General features: G+C 48.9%; 3 protein-coding genes across 4 annotated transcripts in view; 2 read left to right on the top strand and 1 right to left on the bottom strand.

The window, feature by feature from the left end:
• Positions 1-232: 232 nt before the first annotated feature.
• LOC310695286 (uncharacterized protein) lies at positions 233-5335 on the bottom strand. The gene is made up of 3 exons (XM_083479460.1): positions 4659-5335; positions 2990-3146; positions 233-291 (listed from the first exon to the last, which is right to left on the bottom strand). The coding sequence occupies exons 1-2, from the start codon at positions 5272-5274 to the stop codon at positions 3034-3036; spliced, it is 729 nt and encodes a 242-aa protein (XP_083335586.1). The 5' UTR covers positions 5275-5335; the 3' UTR covers positions 233-291; positions 2990-3033.
• A 2651-nt stretch (positions 5336-7986) lies between these two features.
• Positions 7987-13729, top strand: LOC310695272 (uncharacterized protein C2orf72 homolog). 2 transcript variants are annotated; one of them, XM_083479433.1, is made up of 3 exons: positions 7987-8722; positions 11878-12075; positions 13674-13729. In XM_083479433.1, the coding sequence occupies exons 1-2, from the start codon at positions 8065-8067 to the stop codon at positions 12072-12074; spliced, it is 855 nt and encodes a 284-aa protein (XP_083335559.1). In that variant the 5' UTR covers positions 7987-8064; the 3' UTR covers position 12075; positions 13674-13729. The 2 variants fall into 2 exon arrangements, with proteins under 2 accessions (XP_083335559.1, XP_083335560.1); XM_083479434.1 differs by having other exon boundaries at positions 8010-8722; positions 11935-12075.
• A 513-nt stretch (positions 13730-14242) lies between these two features.
• BAZ1B (bromodomain adjacent to zinc finger domain 1B) overlaps positions 14243-23788 on the top strand; it is a 29555-nt gene continuing 20009 nt past the window's right edge. Inside the window, exons 1-4 of the mRNA XM_083479163.1 lie at positions 14243-15025; positions 20291-20407; positions 21608-21752; positions 22407-22608. Coding sequence (XP_083335289.1) covers positions 14883-15025; positions 20291-20407; positions 21608-21752; positions 22407-22608 — 607 coding nt within the window. The 5' untranslated portion in view covers positions 14243-14882. The remainder of the gene's footprint in view (positions 15026-20290; positions 20408-21607; positions 21753-22406; positions 22609-23788) is intronic.

Raw genomic sequence — 23788 nt, 5'->3', positions numbered from 1 at the left:
ATGCAGCTGCCCCTTGTTCACATCCCAGGTGCAGGATGGAGAGAGGAGTAGAAGCCTCTGACTTTTCCGTGGCTGGAATGCAGCCTGCTGTACAAAGGCCAAGCACCACACCTGTGCTCCACCCACTTTTACCTCTGGCCCTGCCCACCTTTGGCACATGGAAGGTTGTCCACAAGGGAACTTCTTCAGGAGGAGGTTCCTGATCCCTGGCCTATGCAGACAAAGTCAGACCTTTCGGTTTTGTACATTTTTATTCTGGGTGACAGCTGAAAATCCAGATGAGCACGAGACCTGCGGGGGAAGGGGAGGGAAATGCAAGCACCACATTAGGAGCAGGGGACAAAGACAACAATTCAAGGGCAAATATTAATAGAGAGAATTATTAACAGATACAAAGACAGAGTTATATTATGGCCATTGTTTATTACACTTGTATACCACCTTTCATCCGGAGAGTTCAGGGTGGTTCACAACAGAAAAGTACAAAATGATCACCCATATGCATGCCTCATTGTCACTATACATTATTACTCTTATTACTATTATTATTATTATTACTGATCTGCCCTTCACACTAGGGTACCTGGGCAGGTTACAACAATTTGAAATGCAACATTAAAAACTGTTTTAAAAACTTACAGTTACTAATAATACAACTAATAGAAACAGCAATAACGTCTAACAAAAACTAACAAGTTCATACAATTGCTTACTTAGATTTCCAATAATTAACTTGCCATAAGGATTCGGGTGAATTAAGAAAATTATTTTGGTAGATTTATATTCCACGTCTAAAATCAACTATCTGCAGGTGTAGATAAGATACAGAGTGTGACCTTCCATCTAGCTTGTACCGTCTGCACTGATGGGCAGCTGTTCTCCAGGGCCTCCTCCAGAGGCAGGAAACATTCCCAGTCTTCCATGAAGATATTTCTGGGTTTGACCCTGGGACCTGCTGCATGCAAAGTGTGTGATCTGCCACTGAGCTACTCCCTTTCCGCAAGGTAAGATTCTAGTCCACATGGTTCTGAATAAAGGAATGTAATAAATTGGAACATATAAAGTTGCCTTGATCCATCTAACTGAGTATGGCAGAAGCACCTGGGGTTTCAGGTGGGGAACATTCCCAGCCCTACCTGGAGAGATGCTGTTGGGGATTGAACCTGGGACCTTCTGCATGCAAGGCAGGGGCTCTGCCCCTGAGCTACGGGCCTTCCCTTACGGGCCTTCCTTTGATCGAACACACTAGGGCAAGCAACATGTCAAAGGGTGGTGCCAACACATTTCTGCAACCTTTCTGACTTTTCCATTTCATTATGTGCAAAACGAGCGTCCTGGTATCCAGCTGCTTAGAAGCCCTCGGGACAGCTTATATTATCTCAAGCTGATGCAATGACCTCAGTTAAAAACAAGATATTTTTTTTTATGTCAGAAATCAGCGCCAGAAAATATAATCAACAGCCATCCAATCTCCCATGTTAAACCCACAATAAGATCTGGATTTATATATCTCCAGCCCATCACGCTTATAAAGAGGTCCTAATTTCCACATGGCTAGAAAGATGTGCATCTTTTGGACTTCGGGGTGTTCCATAGATGTGGGGATCGTCACCTCAAATGGGCACAGCCTCTTGTGCCTTCCACTTCCAGCACCACTGGCACTCAAATGCTGTTGCACTTGGGTCCTGTGTGGGGGTTCCCCAGAAGGGGCATCTGGTTGGCCCAGTGAGAACAGGAAGCTGGACTAGATGGACCCCCTTTGGCCTGATCCAGCTACAGGGCTCCTCTTATGAGCGGGATTGCCTGAGGACTGTATCGTGCAGCCATCCAGGGCATGCCTTCAAAGGGACAAGTTGCATGCCCTACTTTCTCAGATTGCCTGCAAGCAGAGCAGACTCCTTTGAAGCTGATGCAAATCATTTTTGTGCCCTCAAAGGGACTTTCTTTCAGAGCCAGTCAGCTGTTTGACACTGACAGCGAGCCCCTTGGCTGCACTAGGGAGTTCTTGGTGGGTAATCCCAGAAGGACTCACTGTCGGTGTCAATCAGCTGATATAGTAAGCGAGCCCCGCTTGCAAAGGAACAATTGGGAGCTCACTTTAAGGAAGGAGAATGTGGTTTGGGGAGAAAACACCCTAGTGGACCAAATCAGAAGGTTCCTTCAGGGCTTCTCCACCTCTGAGCTACAAGCTGCATGAATCTGCATTTATTTCCCCATTGTTCAGCCCAGGCACTGAGGTCCAGCACCGAGGGCCTTCTGGCGGTTCCCTCACTGCAAGAAGTGGAGTTACAGGGAATCAGACAGAGGGCCTTCTCGGTAGTGGTGCCCGCCCTGTGGAACACCCTCCCGTCACATGTCAAGGAAATAAACAACTATTAGACTTTTAGAAGACACCTGAAAGGCAGCCCTGTATAGGGAAGTTTTTAATACTTGATGTTTTACTGTGTTTGACGTTTTAATTTGTTGAAGCCACCCAGAGTAGCACAGGCAACCCAGTCAGATGGGAGGCATATAAATAAATTATTATTACTGTATTATTATTATTATTATTATTATTATTATTATTATTTAGCTCAAACCCTCATGGGTGTAGCCAGGATTTAATTTAGGGGGTATAAATAGCCTGTGGGAACTTTCCAGTTGTTTAGAAACTGGTCAGGCCCTGCAGGTGCACCTTCTCAGGAGAAAATGCTGGAAACTATGAGAAACTTCCAGAACAGAGCTACCCGCAATGTGATTGGTCAGTTTGCGGAATTACGCCTATCATTCAGTCGGACTGCCAGTTGAGTCACTAGAATGTGCCACAGCATCATCCAAATGACCTCAGCGAGAATTTCAATTTCAATTATTCTGATTATTCCTATTTTTATTTATTTACTTGATTTAGGGAGGGCAGCTGCCCCCCTAAGCTATGCCCCTGCTTACCCTGGGAGCAGAAGATCATCACCCCAGGTTCCTACAGAGACGCCTCCTCCCCCTTGATACGCACCTTAACCAGGTAAGGAGGGAGAAGTCCTGGCAGAGTAGAAGGCTTTACATTGGCGGGTGATGGTAGAAGTAATAGCCCCCGTAGGCCATTGTTCCGAAAGACAGCGCAGCTCCCAACAACTGAATAAACCTTGATTTTTCTGTCCAAGTTTCGCTCACTTGAGGGTGGAGGGGAAAAAAAAACAAACAATTCCTTTCTATAGCACCATAAATGTGCATCACACTTTGCAAAGTGCAAAGTGAGAAGTCTCTGCCCCCAAGGACACTACAGTTTTCCCCAAGGGAAACCACAGAGGGAGATGGAGGCAGGTGCTGCCGTGTCACTGTCGCAGGATTAGACTTTTGTCAGGGTAAGTGGCTGCAATTTATCTTATAACATCGTCCATATTGATGCCCATTAACAGCATCCTCTGGGCAGCTCACAAGCAGGAAAACATGAAAATATATAAAGAAGCCCAGAACAATAAATCAAACCAAAAAACAAATCCCAGCATAAGGGTTCCTGGCGATGCTCTGAGCAGGGGATTTGATTGCATGTGGGCCTCAAGAGAAGGAACAGCCACACCAAGCCTCCATTAACCTGGAACAACTTACTGAGGGCAAGAGCTGTTTGAAAGTGGAACGGGCTCCCTTGGCCTTTTTTTTTTAAGGGGGTGCGAGGTCATGTGTCAGTGCCGGGGTGGCTTGCCCATGGCTGCTGGGTGTTCACTGACTCTTCTGCAACACAGGAAATGATACTGAAGAAGAGATCCTCTGGGCATGCACAGAGTGACTCCTATCCCACGCAGCTAGTAGCAAGCCACCAGATTGGCAGTTATTTGAGCAGTAGCCCACCTTTCAGCCCCAGAGGGGAGCATTCAAGATGGTTTGGGAGTACAGTTGGGGGGGGAGTGTCTCACAACTGCTTGGGAGTTGCAGGACCAGATCCTGAAGCCTCCTTCCCCCCCCCTCTCTCTCTCTCCCCCATGTCAGAAAGACTCTCCTCTTTCATCGTGAGAGCTGGTTGGATTATGACCTGAGAGGCCTGGATTCGAATCCCCACTCAGAAAGGAAGCTAACCAGGTGACAATGGGCCCTTCAACATCTCTCAGCCTAACCTACTTGACAGGGTTGTTATGGGGAGGAGAAGCACCAGGTACAACATCACCTTACACTCCTGGGGGGGGGGGAGTGGTATATTAATGTAATAAATAAATGTGCCAAGCAAAAAAGACTGGGGGGGGGGGAGTGAGGACTAAAATAGCTAGTGGAATGGGCCTTGCAAGGGATGGTTGCCACTCTGCACATGCCCAGAAGCAGCTTGTGCCACAGCAGGAGTTAAGCCCACATCAAGTCTGAGCAGCCAGTGAGGGTTTGATTTCAGCCTCCGCTGTTGCAAGTGATGAAGAGTGCCCCTGAGCATACCCAGAGTGCTTCCCGCTCCCCCAAATCTCACTGTCAGAAAGACAAGTAAACAAGCCTTGCAGGGAATGAGGACTAAACTAGCCATTGGAGGGCACTTGTCGGTTAGTGTGGAAACAGGACGGGGTTTTGCAAGGGCTGGCTGGCCCTAAGCACATGCCCAGAGGCACCTTGTGCCACAGCAGGGGGCTTGCGCAGCGACGGCCTTCTGAAAGCGGTGAAGAGCGCCCCCTCGAGCATACCCAGATCGCCTCCCGACGCCTACTCACGCGTTCGCTTGGTGGCGACGCGGCCCTTGACGCGCCGGAGCTCGAGGGCCCCGTCGGGCCGGCCGGGAGCGAAGACGGCCGTGTGGATCTCCATAGAGCAGGCGCCCTCGACTTCGAAGACCTCGCGGAGCAGCTCCTCGAGGCGAATCAGGGCTTCGTACTCCTCCTCGGGCCGCGGCTGCACAATCACGCCCACCAGGGCGGCCGGCGCGCCGCGGCTCTGGTCCCGCACGCCCTGCAGTACCTCCCGCAGCCGCGCCGCCCGCTCCCGCAGCGACGCCGCCCGGCACAGGAAGAAAGTCAGCTGCCCCGACGGCGCGACCGAGGAAGTGCAGGGCGGCGACTGAGTGCCCAGCTGCTGCTGCTGCTGCTGCTGCTGTTGGGACTTCGCGGTGGGCTCGGCACCAGGGGCCTCTTGGGGGCCGTCCCCCGTTGTGGGCAGCACGTGGTGCGCGAAAGAGCTGAGGACCTGCTGGCCGCTCTCGGCCCCCCACGGCTCGCCGGCCAGGAGCACCACTTGCGTTCGCTGCACCACCGCGCCCCCGGGTTCGCCCTCGCACGGGTCCTGGTGGGCGTCGGTCCGCCGCCCTCCGCCCCGCTGCTCTTTCCTCTCCATTCCGCCCGGCTCCAGCTGCTGGTGGCGCCTCCCGACGGGACGGGCGCCACTCGCACGGTGTCACAATCCCTCCTCGCGTAAGGGGTCCTTGCTGCTGGCACTGCTGCTGCGTGTGCCCACGAAACGCCGCGCGCTTGGCCTGGCTGCCCGTGCGCCCTGGGCGCACCGGCTAGATGTGTGCGCCCTGGGCGCATTTGGCGAGCCCCCTGTTCTTCGAAGCGCCCAAGCAAGCGTGCAAGAATTTTGGCCAAGGTTGTTGCCTCCTCAAAAGCTTTCGAGGCTTAGAGAGAGAAGCTACCGGGGCGAAGAATGTGGGAGTCAGCCTCCTGAATTGGGAAGGCACGGCTCTCCGCTCTCATTCTATTGCTCGTGGCCTTTCGCGAAATAAACGAGGACGACAACTCTTTAAGTGACACTGCTCAATGCAGGCATGTTTACTCGAAAGAAAGCCCTACAGAGCTCAGTAGTGCAGGGACTGGGGATCTCAAAACTGGATTACTGCACTGCGTTCTGTGTGGGGCTTCCCTTGTGCTTCATGATCCAGAAACTAGTGATTGCAAAATGCTACAGCAGAGTTGCTGAAAGGAGAAACATTTTTGTTTAGGCAAACCAATCCAGGTACATAGTTGCCAATGTTGTTTAATCTCTTTTACTCTTAATTTATTTTTAAAGGTGTCATTTCTTTTATTGATAATTTTATTTTTTCTTGTAAACCGTTAGAGGATTTGCTACAATCAAGCAGTATATAAATTTTGCAAAATAAACATTTTTACATTTGCTCCCAAGTAAGTGTGTTTACCATGGCAGACTATATGGGTTGTTGCTGATGGTTGGGTGGGATTCAGCCACATACTGGCAAATTCATGTTATGCAATAGAAGTTGATTTGGAGCTCATGTGTGACAAACCACCTGCCTCCTTCCCTCTCAAAAAAAACCCCTGACTTTTGGTGATAAGGAAAGTAATGGGAAAATGCACTGGAAAGGATGCATTTTTTACCAATCCTGTAAACTTCGTTCAAACAAATAAAAACCTAATATGGGCCTCTTGGATCAGGCCAAAAGGAGGTCCGTCTAGTCCTGCATCCTATTGTCACAGCAGCCAACCAGATCCCTTTAGGAAATTTGCAAGCAAGGCTTGAGCACCAACACTTCCCCTTTCCTGCGGTTTCCAGCAACTGATGTTCAGAAGTTTTGCTGCCTCAGAATCCGAATGAATGCTCAGTAAAATGGCCGTCTGAAAGAAACCTTTGCAAGGAGGTTGCAGCTTCTCCTGTTTGAGCATATACTCTGGTTTGTGGAGAGGTCAGATGATGTTCCGTTCTGCACTTTCCAGCACACACTCCTCATCATTTCCCTTTACTGCAAAAAATCCAATGTTATGTGCACCTCAATTTCTGAGCAACAAGATAATTCAGGGGTTCCTCCTGTGCATGCTCATGGGTTTGGTTTCCTTGGAATGAATCTCAGTGGAGACTGCTGTCTTAAGAGTATATGACTTTATTTACACATATATTGTTTCATTATTTCGTTGCATTTATATCCCACCTTTTTCTTTAAGGAGCTCAAGGTGACGTATACAAGGTTCTCTCCCTCTCATTTACTTCCCACAATGGCCCTCTGACGTAGGTTAAGCTGAGTGTCAGGGACTGGCAGGGCTCTGAAGTGTGTGTGGTGGAGGCAGGAAACCAGGACAGTGACCCAGGAGATAGGGACAGCAATTTAGGGGGTTTGGTGCCACCTGCAAGGCAGGAGCCAGGGCAGGAGGAGGAGAAAAGAGCCTTCTTTGGCTGAGCGGGCAGGGAGGGAACATGACACTGAGAGGCAGTGACTGGCCCTTAAGGGTCCCTCAGTGAGTTTCATGGCCAAATGGAGAATTGAACCGCGGTCTCTCCCAGGCCACAGTGTAAGCACTACACCAAAGTGGCTGTATCCAACCTGGACAGATCCCGCCTGGAGTACTGTATCCCGTTCTGGGTGCTGCAATTTAAGAAGGATGTTAATGAGCTGTTATGTGTGCAGAGGAGGGCAACCAGGATGATCAAGGAGCTGCCTATGTTTAGCCTGGAAAAGAGGAAACTGAGAAGAGATATGATAGCCATCTTCTAATATCTCAAGGGCTGTCACATGGAAGATGGAGCAAGCTTGATTACTCCTACTCTAGAAGGTGGGACTTGAACCAATTTCTTCAAGCTACAAGGAAGTAGATTCTGACTAAACATCTTTCTGACAGCAAGAGCTGTTTGCCAGTTGGGAGGTGGTGGACTCTCCTTCCTTGCAGGTTTTTAAGCAGAGGTTGGATGGCCATCTGTTCTTTAGCCATGACTCCTGCATTGCAAGGGGTCAGTCTATATGAGCACAGGCTAGAGGGGCTCACAGCAATAACATTTCAGTAGTCCTTGCCTCCCCTTTAGGGTCCTAGGGAAGCCCCAAGCCACAGCTTTGGGTCCAGCACAGAACAAGACAAGCCTCTGTGTCTCCAGCTTCCAGCATTAGCCGCAAACATACCAAACCTAGCTCTCCTGGACCCCTTCTGGGACTCGGTTGTAGCTGCTGCCACTGGCCTTTTGACGAACCATTCACATGTGGAGCTGAAAGCCCCAGGCTGTGATGCAGCCCCCTGGGATGAAGTGAGTGGGTGCTATGCTCCTGAGCTGTGTGAGGGAGGGGCTGCTGCAGGCTCTGCCTGCTTCTGTGTGGGTGGGCATTGTGACATCGGCCGGCCGTGTGGCCTGGAAGCCCATCAAGGTTTAGCTAAAGGCAGGCGGCCACGGACTCCATGCTGGCAGGACATGACCAAGGAGGGGAAGGGCTCCGAGCAGCTTCCCGAAGCAATATGCATCGCAGGGCCCGGGAGCAAGGTCGCCAAGGACCTCCAGGTCCTGGTGAAGAAGGTGGCGGGCCAGCCTGAGGTCCTGCTCATTGGGGAGACGCTGGAAGGCAAGGACATCCACGGGATGATGGACACCTTCGTCAAGGACCTCTTTACCACCAACTGCTTCCCCATCCACCCCGGAGATTCCCTGAAGGAGCCCTTGGCTGCCACCACCTGCAATATCGGGGGCACGCCATGCCAGCTGATCTTCTTCCTCTGCCGGGCTTCCTGCCTCCAGGGAAAGCAGAAGGAGCTCCGCAGGGTCATCAAGGAGGTGAAGAAGTTTGTTGAGAAGTCCCCCTGTGCCCTGGTGGGCGTCGTCATGGACCCCAAGACTTCGGAGGCAGAGGCCGCCCGCGACCAGCTGCTGCGCATGCTCCGGGGCGCCTTCCCCAAGGGGTCTGCGCAGAAGCAGAGCAAGGCTGGAAAGGCTGCGGAGGAGGTCAAGAACGGCCCGATGGAGTTGGAGGACGTGGAAGTGGAAGCGGAGATCTACACCCCAGGCCACCCGCGGGGGAACCTGGCCATCGTGAAGGCAGCTTGCAGGGCTTCTGAAGCCCTGATCAAATCCAAAGGTGTGAGGCTCCTGGTTCTGGCACAGGGGTCGTGTAAGGCAGCAGGGGCTCCCCCAAGGTTGATTGGTGGCGCCCTCTAGTGTGAAAAGGCCCCTTTCCTTGGAAGGAGGCTACTGGAGGTTGCCTGTCACTCTGCCTGATTGGAGAGTTGGAGGCAGCATTGTTTCTCAATACAAGTTTCTGGAAGCCCCAGAAACTGGGGAGAGGGCTCTTCGTGTTCTGGTCCTGCTTGCCAGTTTCCCAGCGGAGGAATCTGGTTGGCCACTGTTGCCACAAGATGTTGGCCTAGATGGGCCATTTTGGCCTTATGGAACCCCCAGCTCCAGAGGCAGTCTATCTAGATTTCTAGGTTCTGAGGGGTATTAGGCCACTGTGAGAAAATGATACAGGGCTAGGTCAGTCATTAGCCCAATCCAGCAGACAGTCTCCTCTTAAGTTCTTCTGTATACAGTGGTATCTCGGGTTAAGTACTTAATTCGTTCCAGAGGTCCGTTCTTAACCTGAAACTGTTCTTAACCTGAAGCACCACTTTAGCTAATGGGGCCTCCCACTGCCGCTGCGCTGCCGGAGCACAATTTCTGTTCTCATCCTGAAGCAAAGTTCTTAACCTGAAGCACTATTTCTGGGTTAGCGGAGTCTGTAACCTGAAGCGTATGTAACCCGAGGTACCACTGTACAGGCTGAGTGTAGGTGGCAATACAGTTTAACTCCAACAGAAGTCCCAAATTCACTGATCCCTGCCAGATTTCTAGGGAAATCACCAGGGCCATCATTTTGCTGTTGTTGTTCTTAACACAGAGCAACCCAGCCCTCTGTGTTTCTCGCCCCCAGCTTAGCCAAGCTGAGGGGCTGTAGCTCAGAAAATGCAGAAGGTGCCAGGTTCAATCACCACTGGCATCTCCAGGAAAAGACCTGTGACTGACTATCTGGAGAACTGCTGCTGCCAGTCAGTGCAGACAGTACTGAGCTAGATGGACCAATGGTCCAACTTACCATAAGGCAATCAGCTATATTTTGTTTGCCCCAGAACAACAAGCAGGGTGCATGCTTTGTTCTCTCCCCCACAAGGCCTGGCTTGCCCCCTCTCTCTTGGGCTCATGAAGATGCCTGCATTGCAGGGGGTTGGACTAGATGACCCTTTGGCCCCTTCCAGCTCTATGATTCTATGATCACTCCACAGTGACTCAAGATCAGTTCTGATGTGCGGTGACTTACAAGACAGAACCCTATGCATAAGGCCCCTCGAGTCAAAGGTCCAATATTGACCTCCCTGATCTGTGTGGTTAAGGATAGACATCAGAATTTCCTTTCCGCCTCAGGACTCGAAGCTTCTGCCACATGCAAACTGCTTAGAGCTAGCTTTTGGGGGTCGCTGCCCCCCTGATTACATAAACTTGTCCCCCGTGCCCCCTGCCTCAATCCTATGAAAAGCATTGTTCAGAAGAGTGGTTTGCATGACCCAGTAAGGAAGATAATAATGCAAAAGAAGTCAAAACCATGGCAGTTACCGGTAATTGCCCCTTGATTCAAAATCCATTAAAAATTATGTGGTTTAATTAATTCAACAAAACTGAAGAATTTAGGGCCAACAGGATAGCAGAGTTGGAGGGGACCCCCTAATGTCATCTAGTCTAACCCGCTGCAAAGAAGGAAGCTCAGCTAAAGCATCCATGACAGATGGCAATCCAAGCTTGGCTTGGAAACCTCCAAGGAAAGAGAGTCCATGATCTTTGACTCCACCGTCAAACAGCTCTTACTGTCCAAAAGTTCTTCCAAATGTTTAGTCAGAATCTCTCTCTCCCCCCCCCCCCGTTTGGGTCCTCCCCTCCAGAGCAGCAGAAAAGAAGCAGGCTTCATCTTCCATTTGACAGCCCTTTGGATATTTCAAGATGGCTATAATGTCACCTCTCAGTCTCCTCCTGTTCATAGGCGCTGACTCCATGGGGCCTGAGGGGGCCCGAGCCCCCTCAAAAATTCATTTGGGGGGGCTCTGCCCCCCCAATAATCTTGGGCACCCCTCCAGCAGAGCGCCACCGCCGCCCCTCCCCCAGCCCAAAATGCACAGGGTCGGGCTGCATGCCTCCTGCCCTCCCTCCCGAGCAAAAGCTCCACCCAATTTCCTTCAGAGCTGATTAATAGGCGCAGCACGCTCTCCCCTATTCGCTCACGAGGAGGAGGCGCCACTTTATCATGAGCTTATTTATTATTCATGAGCTTTCGCGGGCTCCCCCAATATTTTTTATAAGTCGGCGCCCCTGCTCCTGTTCCCCTCCCAGAGCTACAATGCTCAAGAGTACTGTAGTCCAACCATAATTCCCTCGTTCACAGGGAATGCTGGGAACAGCAGCTCTGTGCAGGGAGGAGGGGACTCCCAAACACTTTCAGCACTCAGAGCAAAACACAGCTCCCAGTGGGACCATCTTTTTAAAGTCTTGTGGTCATTGCCACCCCCTTGCCTCTCAGCCACCCCACCTCCTGGAATTCCTCCCGCAGGAAGCACTACACCTGCTTTGGGAACCACAGGCTTAGAGGTTCCCAGAGCCTCTGAAAGGTCAAAAGGGGTATGTAAATTTTGCATAATAATAATAATAATAATAATAATAATAATAATAATAATTATTTATTATTTGTACCCAGCCCATCTGGTTGGGTTCCCCCAGCCACTCTGGACAGTTTCCAACAAAGATTAAAAATACATTAAAATGTCACACATTAAAAACTTCCCTGATGTCTTCAGATGTCTTCTAAATGTCAGGTAGTTGCTTATCTCTTTGACATCTGGTGGGAGGGCGTTCCACAGGGCAGGCGCCACTACCGAGAAGGCCCTCTGCCTGGTTCCCTGTAGCTTTGCTTCTCGCAGTGAGGGAACCGCCAGAAGGCCCTCGGCGCTGGACCTTAGCATCCGGGCAGAACGATGGGGGTATACTCCTTCAGGTATACTGGGCCAAGGCCATTTAGGGCTTTAAAGGTCAGCACCAACACTTTGAATTGTGCTCGGAAATGTACTGGGAGCCAATTTAAGTCTTTCAAGACCGGTGTTATGTGGTCTTGGCGGCTGCGAATGGAAGATAAGAGGTGTGTTTTTATGAATGGGTACAGGAATGGGAAAGTGGGACTATCCCCTTGATCTAGTTAACCCAAGAATTCCTGTGCAGGTATGCCGGAGGAGGCCCATAACGACGAGGTCACTAAGGATTCGCTAACCATTACAGGTTCGTGGACTTCGTTTGCCGCCAAAAGTTTCGTGGGGATGACATTCATTGCCTTGGCTTCCGCAGCAGGGTGGTACGCCTACAACCAAGGGATGATCCCGCCAGAGGTGTTGCAACTCCTGCACTTGCCGCCTGTCTGAGGTGTGTGTTTCCTTCGGCTTTCTCTGTCAAGAGCCTTGTTGGCTTTGAGCAAGAGAACTTCAACTCAGGCCCGTCTCAGAATGCCAGCAATTGGGCGTCATCCAAAAGCCGTATGGGGCGGGCAAAAGAGAACAGCTCTTCAGCCAGATTGCACACATAACTTGTTGGATTCACTGCCACAAGATCTGGTGATGCCCAGTGAAGGGCTTCTGGCTTAGTGGTTCAGCTTCAGCTTCCCATGCAGAAAGTCACAGGTTCATTCCCCAATGGCATCTCTGGGCTAATCTGATTTTATATAAGGCAGATTCCTATCTTCCTATTTCAATTTGCCCTTTCTCCAGAACCATAAGGACTGGGGTCTTACTTTACTCTTAGGGAAAGAACCTTAGCTCAGTGATAAAGAAGCTGCTTTGCATGCAGAAATCCAGGTCGGGCTGCTCATGCCCCCATCTGGAACCCTGGATCGCCACTCCCAGTTTGTGTACTGAGTTGGATGGACCAGTGGTCTCACTCAATATGAGGCAACCTCTTAGGTTTCAGTAGCTTAGGTGGATTGAAATCAACAATTAATTTTACATACTTATGGACATTGTCAATGAGTATTAGCCAGGACAGTTGAAAATGGAGCCTCCATGTTCAGGAGAAGTTTGACACTAATAAAGCAGATACCTATCACCAATAGTACTGTAAATGTGGATGTGCAGGAGCTCATCAAGACAAACCCTAGAGCCATGGGATGGCGTTTCCCTTTAGGTTCCCAGCAAGACCAAATACAAAATAAAAAGAACACATTATATTGTTTTTGTGGCATGGCTGCAATCCTGTACATGGTTTCCTGGGTAACCTCCACTGAACTCAGGGGTACTTCTTCTCTGACTGCACAGGTCCAACATGCAGAACACTCAAGCTCCAGCCAGCTAAAATCCAAGCTTTGGCTTTTAATTAGAAATGTAAATAAGTGTTACTTTTTAAACTGCTGGTGTAAAGCAGGGCCCCATCAAAGAAAAGGAAAAGGCGAAGCCAGCCTCTGCTTATTTTCCTAATCCTCTGACTTTATACCGACTGGCCCCAAATCAGTAACACTTGAAAGCCTCCTTATCTCCTCATTCACTGGAGGGTCCTGTCGCTGCTGTGGTGGGGGTGGGGGCCGAAAATTAGTTGGGGGCCCTCCAGGCCAATTCTGGCCTGAGGACTACAGGTTCCCTGCCCGTTCCACTATGTAGCCATAATGGCTATTAGCACCGAAAGACTTGTTATCCATGGCTTTGTCTAACTCCTGTCTAAAGCCATCTAAGGCTGTGGCCTTCGTATCTTGTGCCAGTGAGTTCCCCAGAATAATTGGGTGTTGTGCAAAGATGTCATTTCTTTTATCTATCCTGAATCTCCTGTTTAGCATTATGCCGCAACAGAAGCCCAGAGATCCAATGTTTTTTAGGCATGGTCTGCATGCTTACTGAAATAAGCTGATAGCTCCTGTGGGTGGGTTTTTTTGGCCAATAGGTGTTGCATTTATTTTATCACTCAAAGAAAATAACACCCACCCCTTAAAAAGGAGGGGAAACCATTGACCTGATGGTTTTATTCTGTTTTCTCTTCAGATTCCGAGTTCTCTTGGGTTTCAGCTGTCCTGCAAAATAAAATCAACAGCATGGCACCTCTGTGTGTGTGTGTCGTGTATTTTACCATCCTGCACTGGGAAAACCATTTGCTATCTGTCTCTAGTGCCCCCTTCAAAAAACCACAAATGGGCCTTTTGCCCTGTGCCCTACCCGCTTGCTCTTACAGCATAGACAGCTATTTCGCCTTGGCATTCAAGATCACCAGGGCAAAGTTGAACTGCGTTCTAACCCGGGGCCCTTTACACATGCTCAGAAGCATCGGCTTCTTTTCAGTTCACACGTTTTTTAGTTATAAACCTCGGCCAGGAAAATAAGTTATGAGCAGAGTGCACAAGAGGAAAACAAGGCCCCCTCCCGCAACAAAGTTTCCCACGGTGCTCTGGAGCCGCTGCTTTTTTAAAGGGCGCTGCCCCTTTAAGCAGAGGCCGCGCGCCACTCGCTCAGACAAAAGCCGGGCAAGCGGGCTTTTCCTCTCTCCCGCCTCCCTGCACTCAAATCCCCGGATGAAGCCCCGCATTCTCATTGGCAGCGGGAGGCGGAGACATAATAACAGCGACACACAAAATGGCGCCGGGGCGGTCGGCGCGCTACTTTCTTGCGCTTACATAATGCGACCTCCCTCGCTTCTTTCCTCTTCCCCCTCCTTTTCTTTCTCTCCCTCGCGCAAGCAAACGCGCCTACTTGAGTGACGTGCCACTCCGCCAATGGCGCGGCGGGGCATTCCGAGCCAGACCAATGGCGGCCCGCGGAAAGGCGCGAGAAATCGAGGAGGCGGGTCCCCTTAATAGTTAAATTTAAGAAGAAAAACCCGCCACCGCTCTTCTCTTTAATTCTCTCCCTTCCTTGACTTCTTTCTGTGGTGGTGTTGATTTTTGTGTTTTTCACTCTGTGTGTGTGAGAGAGAGAGTGAGTGTGTGTGTGTGTGAACGGGTTGGGGGAGTTGTTTGCGCACGCGCAGAGCGAACGAGCGCGAGAGCGGCTGAGGAGGGACTGAGCGGGCTTCTCCCTCCCGCGCTCTCTCCCTTCTTGTGAGGAGAAAAAGGAGGAGGAGGAGGAGGATCATCATCACTGTCGCCGCCGCCCGCTTCTCCCCTTCTGTGTATCTCCCGCCATTTTCCCGGCGGCCCTTCTAGCTCCGGAGCCGCCGCTGCCGCCGCCGCCGCCTCCCCGGGGCCTGGTGGCCGGGCGATGGCGCCGCTACTGGGCCGCAAGCCCTTCCCGCTGGCCAAGCCTTTGCCGCCGCCAGGAGAGCCGCCTGGGGGAGACGAGAAGGAGGTGGCGGAGGAGCGCTTCGTCATCGCCCACACGCAGGAGGCCTTCCGCACCAGCGAGTATCCTACGGACGGCATTAACTGGAGGGGGGCAGGCGGGGGGGGGGGAGAAGGGGAAAGAGTATGGCGCCCCCCTTGTTTACCTCCGAAAGAGAAAAGGAGAGGGAGGTGGGGGGCTAGTGCATGGGGGGGGCTTTGTTGTGTCTGACTCTGCTTTCCTTCCCTTCCCCCCTCCCTCCGTCCCTCTCTTATCCTGACCTGACCCGATTCGGGCGAAGGAGGAAGGCTCCCTCAGCCACTACGTCGTCCTGCCTCTCCGCTCCCGGCTCCCCTCCCTCCTTCCTCCTCCTATTTCGGCTTATTCTCTTCTCCTGCCTTCCTCCTCTGTCGGGCCTGCTCGCTTGTCGCGTCTTTTCCCGAGGTTTTTTTTGGGGGGGAGACGGGACGGGACGGATCAGGGCAACAGGAAACCTCCTTCGTTTTCTTTCTCTGGACTTTCCCACAGCGGTCCTTCTCTCTCTTTCTTTATCTCTCTCTCACCCACCCGGCAGTCGGAGGCAGTACGTATATACTTAAGGATACCAGTTCTAGGAAATGGCAAGTGGGGAGAGTCCTGCTTTTGTGCTGGCGTCCCTCTTGGGGAGCCCTAATCTTTTGCTTGTGGGCTTCCCATTAGAGTACTGTATCTGGAGAACAGGATGCTGGGCTAGATGGGCCCCCCTTGGCCTGATGCGACAGCGGGGCTTTTCTTGCATTCTTACAGCCCAGTCTTCTCCTCTCACTGGGGCCATCTAAACTTTGGACCTCAGTGCCTCTTGAGGGAATGGAAGAAGGCCTGGTCCAGTATATGTGGGGGCAGAAGCCCCATCCCTCAGTCCTTTTCTTGGGGCTCCCCCAGCAAGTGTTAATTCACAGGGTTCAGCTTCTTCCTTCTCACCTGCTTAAAAATTGGTCTTGCAGCTGGTTCAGACCAAAGGGAGCCCATGGAAGCCCATCTCACCCTGCTGCTTCATTCCTGTAAGGAGCCTGTCTGGTGTCTACAGGCAGGGTAGGGACATCACTTTCTCCTTGATTCCCTGAATTCCTGTTGTCAGGGCTCAGGGCGGCTGCAAATTCCATGTGTGTTTTAGGCTGAAGCAGGTTTATGGCTTTAATTATCTTCTCATTAGCCAAGAGAGTTTGAAATTGAGCCTCCATAGCCAGAGGCCGTTTGCCTCTGAATACCAGTTGGTGGAGGAGGGGCTGTTGCCCTTGACTCTGGATTTGTGAGTTTCTGAGAGGCTCCTGGCTGGTCAGTTCTGGAAAAAAGGTGATGGTGATCACTTTGGTCTGATCCAGCCAGGGGAAGCCTTCTATGCATCCTTAGTTACTTTTATATCAAGTAATTGGAGCGGTACAGTTGTGGTTACTAGGAGGTCTCCACTCTCCAGGCTGACAAGACCCTGACCTGCTTAACTTTAGCAGAAGTAAATTAAGGGTAGATCCTCACTGTACAGCGGCTGTCTCTTGTCATGTAATACCTCCAGTGAAGCTGATTGGCAGAAAGTTCACGAAATGTGAGTGGTAGTTCAGAGTAATGGAAGTTGCTGCCTCCTGTGGTGGTCTGCATAAATTAACTTGCCCTCACAAGTGTTGAAAGTTGTTAGCTTATATATCTTTAGACTAGTTTCATGGTGGGATTAGTTCAGCTGCAGCAGTTGACTCTAATGGTAAAATGGAGCCTCCATGTTCAGAGGCAGTGCATCTCCAAGTACCAGGTGCTGTGGACAAACAGCAGGGGAGAGCTGTTTTCACACACTGCTTGTGAGTTGCTCTGGGCACCTCCCTGGCTGCTGTTGAAAATGGCCTTTGCCAGCCTGGCAGGCCAGCTTCCAGATGCTGCTGAACTACAATTCCCATCAGCCCCAGCCAACATGGCCATGTGATACTAGGGATGATAGGACTTGTAATATGAAACATGGAGGGCATCAGGTTGGCAAAGGATGAGTTAGATCAGATGGTTCTCTTGGTTTGATTCCTAGGATTAAATTAGTTCTCTTAATTCTTGGTACTTTAAATGTTAGTGTGGTGTGGCAAAAATGACTTTCTCATTTGTGCAGGGGCTTTCTCTGCATTCAACAAAATATTTGTGCTAGTGCTGATGCAATTCATGCTAACGCAACCCCCTGCCTAAGAGCCTCACACTTTCCCGTAGACTGTCACTACCCCCCTTTTTTTCTTTTGCAGCCTAGTCACTTTTGTGAGCTTATTTCCAATGTTGATTTGAGGCCTAGTGCCTGGAAAGACCCTGCCATACTGATGCAAGTTTTCAGTGTAACTTGTCCCTTTCTTCAGACACTTATTTTTTCAAGTACTGTGTTAAAAGGTTATGCCTGACATGTCCTTGCCCAGGCCACTTAAAGATCTTTTGATGACTGAGCAGAGATTTGAACGAGGTCTGCATCTAAGCCCACTGGTGATTGATGTGTAGTTCAAGGAAAGCTGCTATTTAAGAATTGATCACTACAATATTGTTTGCTGCTCTGGCTTCATCTTCTACATGCTTCCCTATACACATGTTGCAGTTATTTTGATGTTTTTCAGACTTTGATGGAGATGGATTTTTGCCCAAGGTTAGCCAGCCGATGAGCTTAATAGCTAAGCAGGGAACTGAACTTGAATCTGCCGCCTCCAAATTTCTATTCAGAACATTGCTAGACCTACAGTAGATACCCATTTCGTTTCTCCTATAAAATATAATTATCTCTTAGGTCGAAGGTTGGTGTTGTGAGCATCTTAAAAGCCCAAAGAGCTGATTTTTATACGCCTAAGCAATGAAATTTAGCATCCATACAAGGAAAAGCTTTGTTCCCTCTCATCATTCTCGCTTCTTTGTCTTGTACCCAAGAGAGCCCTTTCCTCTGACCCAACCCTCTCCTCTTTTCTTTCTCTTTCTCTTTCCCCTCCCCCTCCCCAGTTCTGTCTGAACAGCCTGGGCTGTTCTGGTCATCAATGGTTGAGGTTCTTTTAGGAAGCAGGGCTGGGTTTTTGTTGTTTTTTTGCAGTGTCTTGATGGATAATCTAAAGCAAGAGATTTGAGGTGGAAAGTGATTTCTTCAGAGTGGGATTTTCTGCTTTCTGTGTTTGTAACTTGTTTACTATCATGTGACCAGAAGTTGTTTTGTGAAACTGGAGCTCTTCAGTCTCTGTGCACAGATCTGACTGGATAAGGCAGAAGCATGTCCGCAGTAAACTCATAGTCCCCACTTCCTTTGGAGCAGCTCCTTCTGGCCTGGATTGCAGCTTGCATAACCCATTCATGCTAGCTTAATTCTACTGGAATCCTGTGGACTGTCTGCAATCTCTGTTTTATCATTAAAAAAATGCTTGCCACCGTAATGGGGGCAGCAGAGCAAAGTCAAGCATGGTATAGAACCCTTCTGATGCAAAAACAAACAAAAAAAAACCATTGCAGGACAGGCTGCTTTGACTTGAGTAGTCCCTGCCCCCACAGTGTGTTGGTGTTAAGGAAGTCCAAACCTCTGGTGAGGAGGAGCTTGAGTTAGCCAGATCCCTCTGCTGGCAGGAGGGCTGGCTTGTGGGGAGCATGCTTATTGAGTTGGTGTGTTCAGGACCAATAGCCTTCCTGAGCTAGCAACAAAGACTGCCTGTCTTGATCCAGCTTCTTTCTGTCAGGAAAGCCCTTGGGATGAATCTGTACATGGGCTGCATAACTGCCAAGTGAGGTGACAGGGTGCCAGTCAGAAGAAGAGAATGTGATTGGCAGGGGAATCTCCTTGGTGAGTGTGAGAAAAGCAGTCTGGAGCTGTCAGCTGGAGGGTGGTGCAAGGGCAACGGCAGTGCACAGGTTGTTATATATGTTAGTGGCAAATTTGAGTGATATCAGTGAGTGGAATATGCTTTGGTGGGGTTACTTGCTCTTAAACTAGCTGAGAATGCCTGCACTTTAGGAATCTAGGAGCATTAGAATTCTGCACCAATGCAGGAAAAGTCACTTTCTGTGGGTTTTATCCTCCCCAATAGTATGTAGACAGCATATATTCTTTGCTTTCTTCACTATTCTGACCTTGGCTGTCCATCCCATGATCAGCCCAAGGCATATAGTGCTAGCAAGGGCAACAGAGCTACATGTTTCTACCTTAAAAAGATAGGCTGTGTGTGCATTGTCATATAAGGAGAAAGATTTTTTTGTCAGTAAGAGCTGAGTTTTATAAATGCATCTTCTGGGGCTTCTGTATGCCCTAGAAAAGAAGGATGACTCTTCTTGGTTCATCTTTTTCTGTAGCGTGACATGCTCCTGCAAGTCACCTCCAGGACGTCTTGCTAAATTACAGTTGTCTTTGCACACCTGTGTTGGCTTGCCCGAGTCCTCTCACTTTTGCCCCTTGGCTCTATAATTTAGAGCACTTAAAGTCTGACTGTGGTGCACAGATTTGAATGCATCTATGCTTTTCCTTTCACCATCTCAAATCTCCACACTTTCTCAAGAGCCATTCTTATCTGCTTTAAGGTTTTCAGTGATAAGAGGAGTTGCTTTTGAAAGCTTATCGGCTATCATAAGCGAGTTGGTCTTCAATGGGCCTCTGGTTTGGTCAGCCACAGTTCTTGATCAAATCAGTAGAACGGAGAGCTTGGCTGTTGAATTGTGCAGAGTTCATATGTTGATCTGCTTCAACTCACTTTTCTCCAGCAACTCATCCTGGAGGTGTTTGTGGAAGTTAAGAGAAGTTCAGGTTGGGTTGTGGTGAATCCTGTTTGTCTGGCAAGCATACAAAAAGTGTGACATATACTTTGATAACAATTTAGCTGTATACACATCTTGGATTTGTTATAGTTGGTATACATGTTTTGGATTTGTGTTCACATAGTCCTGCCTCAGATGCCCAGAGTCAAATTATGGGCTCATGCATGCCTTCCTCTCTCCCTGCTATCCCTCCTCTCATGGTCACAGATTCCTTCCCTTAATATTCTCCTTTGAGGTAGCTGTAGTTTGTTGGGAAATCTGGATTAGGTAAACTGTGCTGGTGACAAATCTTTGTTTGTCTTTAAACTAAAATTGGAAAGCCACTTCAATGTGCAGTTTCCAGTTTGGTAAGGAAGCAAGTTGTTTGTTTGGTGGCCATATAAAGTGGCTCAAAATGTACCTGATGGGTAGCAGTAAATAATAACACCGAAAAATATAATGGGAGCAACCAAGCAGAGTATCAACAAGTACATATATCTAATAAAAATAGTAATCACTCCATGCAACTTGTGTAAAGCAGTGCAGATAAAGTGCAAGCTGCAAATTAAACACGATGTTTTCCTGAGTTGTTGCTCCTTCAGAGAGTATGAAGCACGGCTGGAGAAATACAGCCAGCGAATATGGACCTGCAAAAGCACCGGAAGCAGTCAGCTGACACACAAAGAAGCCTGGGAGGAGGAGCAGGAAGTCGCTGAGCTGTAAGTAGCAGAATCCAAAGCATCTATTTTTAGAGACCAGGGCATGAGCCCTAAACGTAGGATGCTGGTTGTTTGGCAAGTGGCTGACTGTTGCTGTGAAAATCATCATCAGAAGTCTGAGTCAGCATCCAAAGAAGGATTGAACATCTTTCTCCACCTGTGTTGATCAAGGGGATCAGCCCCAAGTTAGCTTTGGCCTTGCTGCCTCTTCTAATTCTTGCTTTTGTTTTGTTAGGGCCTTATTTTTCTTGTTGCTTATAAATGTACAACTTGCCTTTTTTAGTCCAGTATGCTTTATTTTTTAATTGGCCTTACTCTGTTAAGGACTCAAGGCGGTTATTGATCTGGTTGATATTATACTGCAGTTAAAATCAAATCCAGATGTGTTGCACAAAAATGCAGTAAGAACACCACTCTTTGTAATCATCTCAACGCTGTTCTAGAGGCTTTCTGGGAGATCTTCTCGTGCTGGGTATTCATGTCGAAAAGCCACTCTAGGCACATTTCCCCCTTAGGTAACAGTTGCATGTTTGTTCAAGACATCCTTCTCTGCAAACCAGGCTCCCAAAGGGCCCAGTGTCTGACCTAATTCTGTCTCTCAGTAGGTGGAAGTGGTGTGTTTGTGAGTGTTGGTCTGCAGGTGGAGCTTATGTCAAAAAGTTCCTGCACATAGAAATCTAGCATATCAGGAAGAATGCAACTTGCCTTCACTCAGAACAAGGTTCTATGAGCCTCTGCTTGCAGTCTTAGTGGGGTAATATTGAGAAGCAGGTTTATTAGCTCATCTGCTGTTTGTGAGAATTAGACCACGAACTTTTCACCTTGTCTTCAACCTGTCTTTTGGTAGATTGACTAAATCTTCCTACTCAAGTTTTACAATTGTCTATCAGAGCAGGCAGAGTGTTGCAGGCTTGTACAGTTCCCTTGATACGTACAAGTTTTGTACCAGAGAACTGCACACAGCTTCACTAACATATTTCCCTCCTCCTATCTTGGAAGTTGCAAGGCAGCTTCCTATGCCATGGTGGATTTTGTCATTCTCAGCTGACATTGCTGATAGAGGGATTTGTGAATTACTTCATGAACGTGGCTTCCTTTGTTGGCTGCTGATTCTGTGAGTTTACTGTTGTCCGTTTTGTAGTAGTTGCCACTTAAATGGAATGTGTTATATTCCCCTCTCTCTTCTGATGATATTTTTAGCTTGAAGGAGGAATTCCCAGTTTGGTATGAGAAACTTGTCCTGGAAATGGTTCATCACAACACAATTTCCTTAGAAAAACTGGTAGACACGTCCTGGCTGGAGATCATGACCAAGTTTGCTGTGGGAGAAGAGTGTGACTTTGAGGTAAGGCCCCGGCTTGAATGGATCAGGGTATCCAAGGCTGTTTCTCTTTTCTGGGCCTACTTGTTCTTATGCACCTTCTGCCGTCATGTCCAAAAGGTGGAATACTCTTTCCCCACCTCCAAACTGATGTAATTGGTTTCCAGAAGAATTTCAGTGTAATTATTAGATACAACATACCTGGGAAGAGGGAAGAGGGTACAGGTTACCTTGGAACAGGTTCCTCTTCCAGTCACGTGACTGGAACAAGTGACCAGTTATCTCCTAGAGGGCATCTCTTGGGTGAACTCTGGTGCCATGTCTTGTTCAATGACTGCAAGCAAACCTTTACATGAGTTCTACATTGCTGGGTTTCAACTGTGGATGGCTGCTGGGTTTTGATCTGTTTAGTGCTTCTTTTTAAATGTGTATTTGCACTGTATTTTAATTTGGCATTAGTGGATTGTCAAACCATCTTGCCTATTCCAACCATGCACAAGGGGGTGTGGGTGGTAAACTTAGCCTTGCTCCAGGTGACTAGCAGCTCCCCGCCACCCCCAACTGCATTCATGAACCCCCCCCCCACAGTCACCATTTTGTAAGCAGCTCCCTGAATCTAGTCATGTGTTCACTTTGGGCCTCCCTACCAGTTCTCATTGGTTTTCCTCTTCCCATCAGGTTGGGAAAGAAAAGGTGCTGAGAGTAAAAGTAGTAAAAATCCATCCTTTGGAGAAGGCGACAGATGAAGAGGCACCTGAGAAGAAAGCCGACGGGGCCTGTGATTCCCCGTCCAGTGACAAAGAAAATTCCAGCCAGGTGGTTCAGGACAACCAAAAGGAGTTGGCACTGAAGGAAGATGACAGCCGGAGAGAGAGTCTGAGTGAGTAGCAAGCCACGCTCTGGCCTGAGGGATGTTGGTGATCCACTATCTTTTATCCGGGTAGTATAGGCTGCCTTCAAAAGATCTATTGGTTACCCAGGTTGGGGTGTGTGTGTGGTGCTTTGGGGAGAGAGTCTATCTAGACGACAGGTGACTTTGGTCTGCTGGTGACACCCAACTTGCTCTCTGTTCTGGCTAAGTCAAGGCCTCCTGTGTCTGTCATTGTAGGACTGATACTTAGTTGAAGAAGCATTAGGAAGCCCCCATTCCCTTTGCTATGGGTCACTGGCCCTGTGCTGCAGCCTTTTTTAATGAGTGTGTCTGAAGGGTGTTGCCTTTGGTCTTGCCACTTCTGTATTAATAATCCACTTGATTGCCCTTTGGGTCAGATAAATGGAGCATTCCGTGGAAAAAGGCAGTCATGGTTGTGGTCGTAGCTTAAATATGGTATGCAGGTAGATCCTTTGTGTAGCGTTTCATGGGAAGTAGTTCCATTGGCTGGTGTTTTATGCCCATGCTTTCTCCAGCAGCTTCTCCTATAGATTCTAGTTAATGTGCTTTGCTGTAGGAAGTTTTTACAAACAAATAAGGTGCATTGTGTGGTTGGACAGCGGAAACATTTCAGGTATGCTGTTCGCAAGCAGGGAAACTTATAGACGGAAGCCAACTAACTTGTCACGTTCTTTGATTAAGTCTCAGTGTACTAACTGAGCATACTTAAGGGTTTGCAAGCAGCAACAAACAACATCACTGGTGGTGCTCAAGGAAACTGTCTTTCAGAGATCCTGGCTCCTTTCCAAAATTAGGGGTGCTCTGCCCTAACCTTTATAGTTCACACATTTAAAATATTCACTAGCCGTGCATATGCTACCTTTATGTGCCTCCATTGGAATAAAGTCAGAGATATTTGTGCAGGCAGAAATAGTGTGCACATTGGAGCCTCCCCATGTATAAGATTCTGCTAGTGGGCTGCCAGTCCTCTTTCCCTTGAAAACATAAAACACATTACTTGCTAGAATGATGGCTATCTCCTCTCATAATACTCAAACTTTGGATCACCTAATGAAATTGATTTGTAGAACATTTGCGGGGGAAATGCAGGAATGCAATTCACAAGAGTCTGCTGCTGCTACAGGGTGCCTTTAAATGCTAAATCTTAATGCAATATTGTAATTTAATG

The sequence above is a fragment of the Podarcis liolepis genome (assembly GCF_965112155.1).
Source record: "Podarcis liolepis genome assembly, chromosome: 16".
NCBI lineage: Eukaryota > Metazoa > Chordata > Lepidosauria > Squamata > Lacertidae > Podarcis > Podarcis liolepis.
The sequence above is the reverse complement of the archived record's forward strand: the minus strand, read 5'-3'. Positions and strand labels throughout refer to the sequence as shown.

What these genes read in the sequence shown, in the direction of transcription:
- LOC310695286 (XM_083479460.1), bottom strand. Translation starts at nt 5,274, where the DNA reads ATGGAGAGGAAAGAGCAGCGGGGCGGAGGGCGGCGGACCGACGCCCAC. An exon ending in CGTCGCCACCAAGCGAACGC is followed by an intron (nt 3,147 to 4,658) that starts GTGAGTAGGCGT and finishes TCCACCCTCAAG; the next exon opens with TGAGCGAAACTTGGACAGAA.
- LOC310695272 (XM_083479433.1), top strand. Translation starts at nt 8,065, where the DNA reads ATGACCAAGGAGGGGAAGGGCTCCGAGCAGCTTCCCGAAGCAATATGC. An exon ending in AGCCCTGATCAAATCCAAAG is followed by an intron (nt 8,723 to 11,877) that starts GTGTGAGGCTCC and finishes ATTCCTGTGCAG; the next exon opens with GTATGCCGGAGGAGGCCCAT.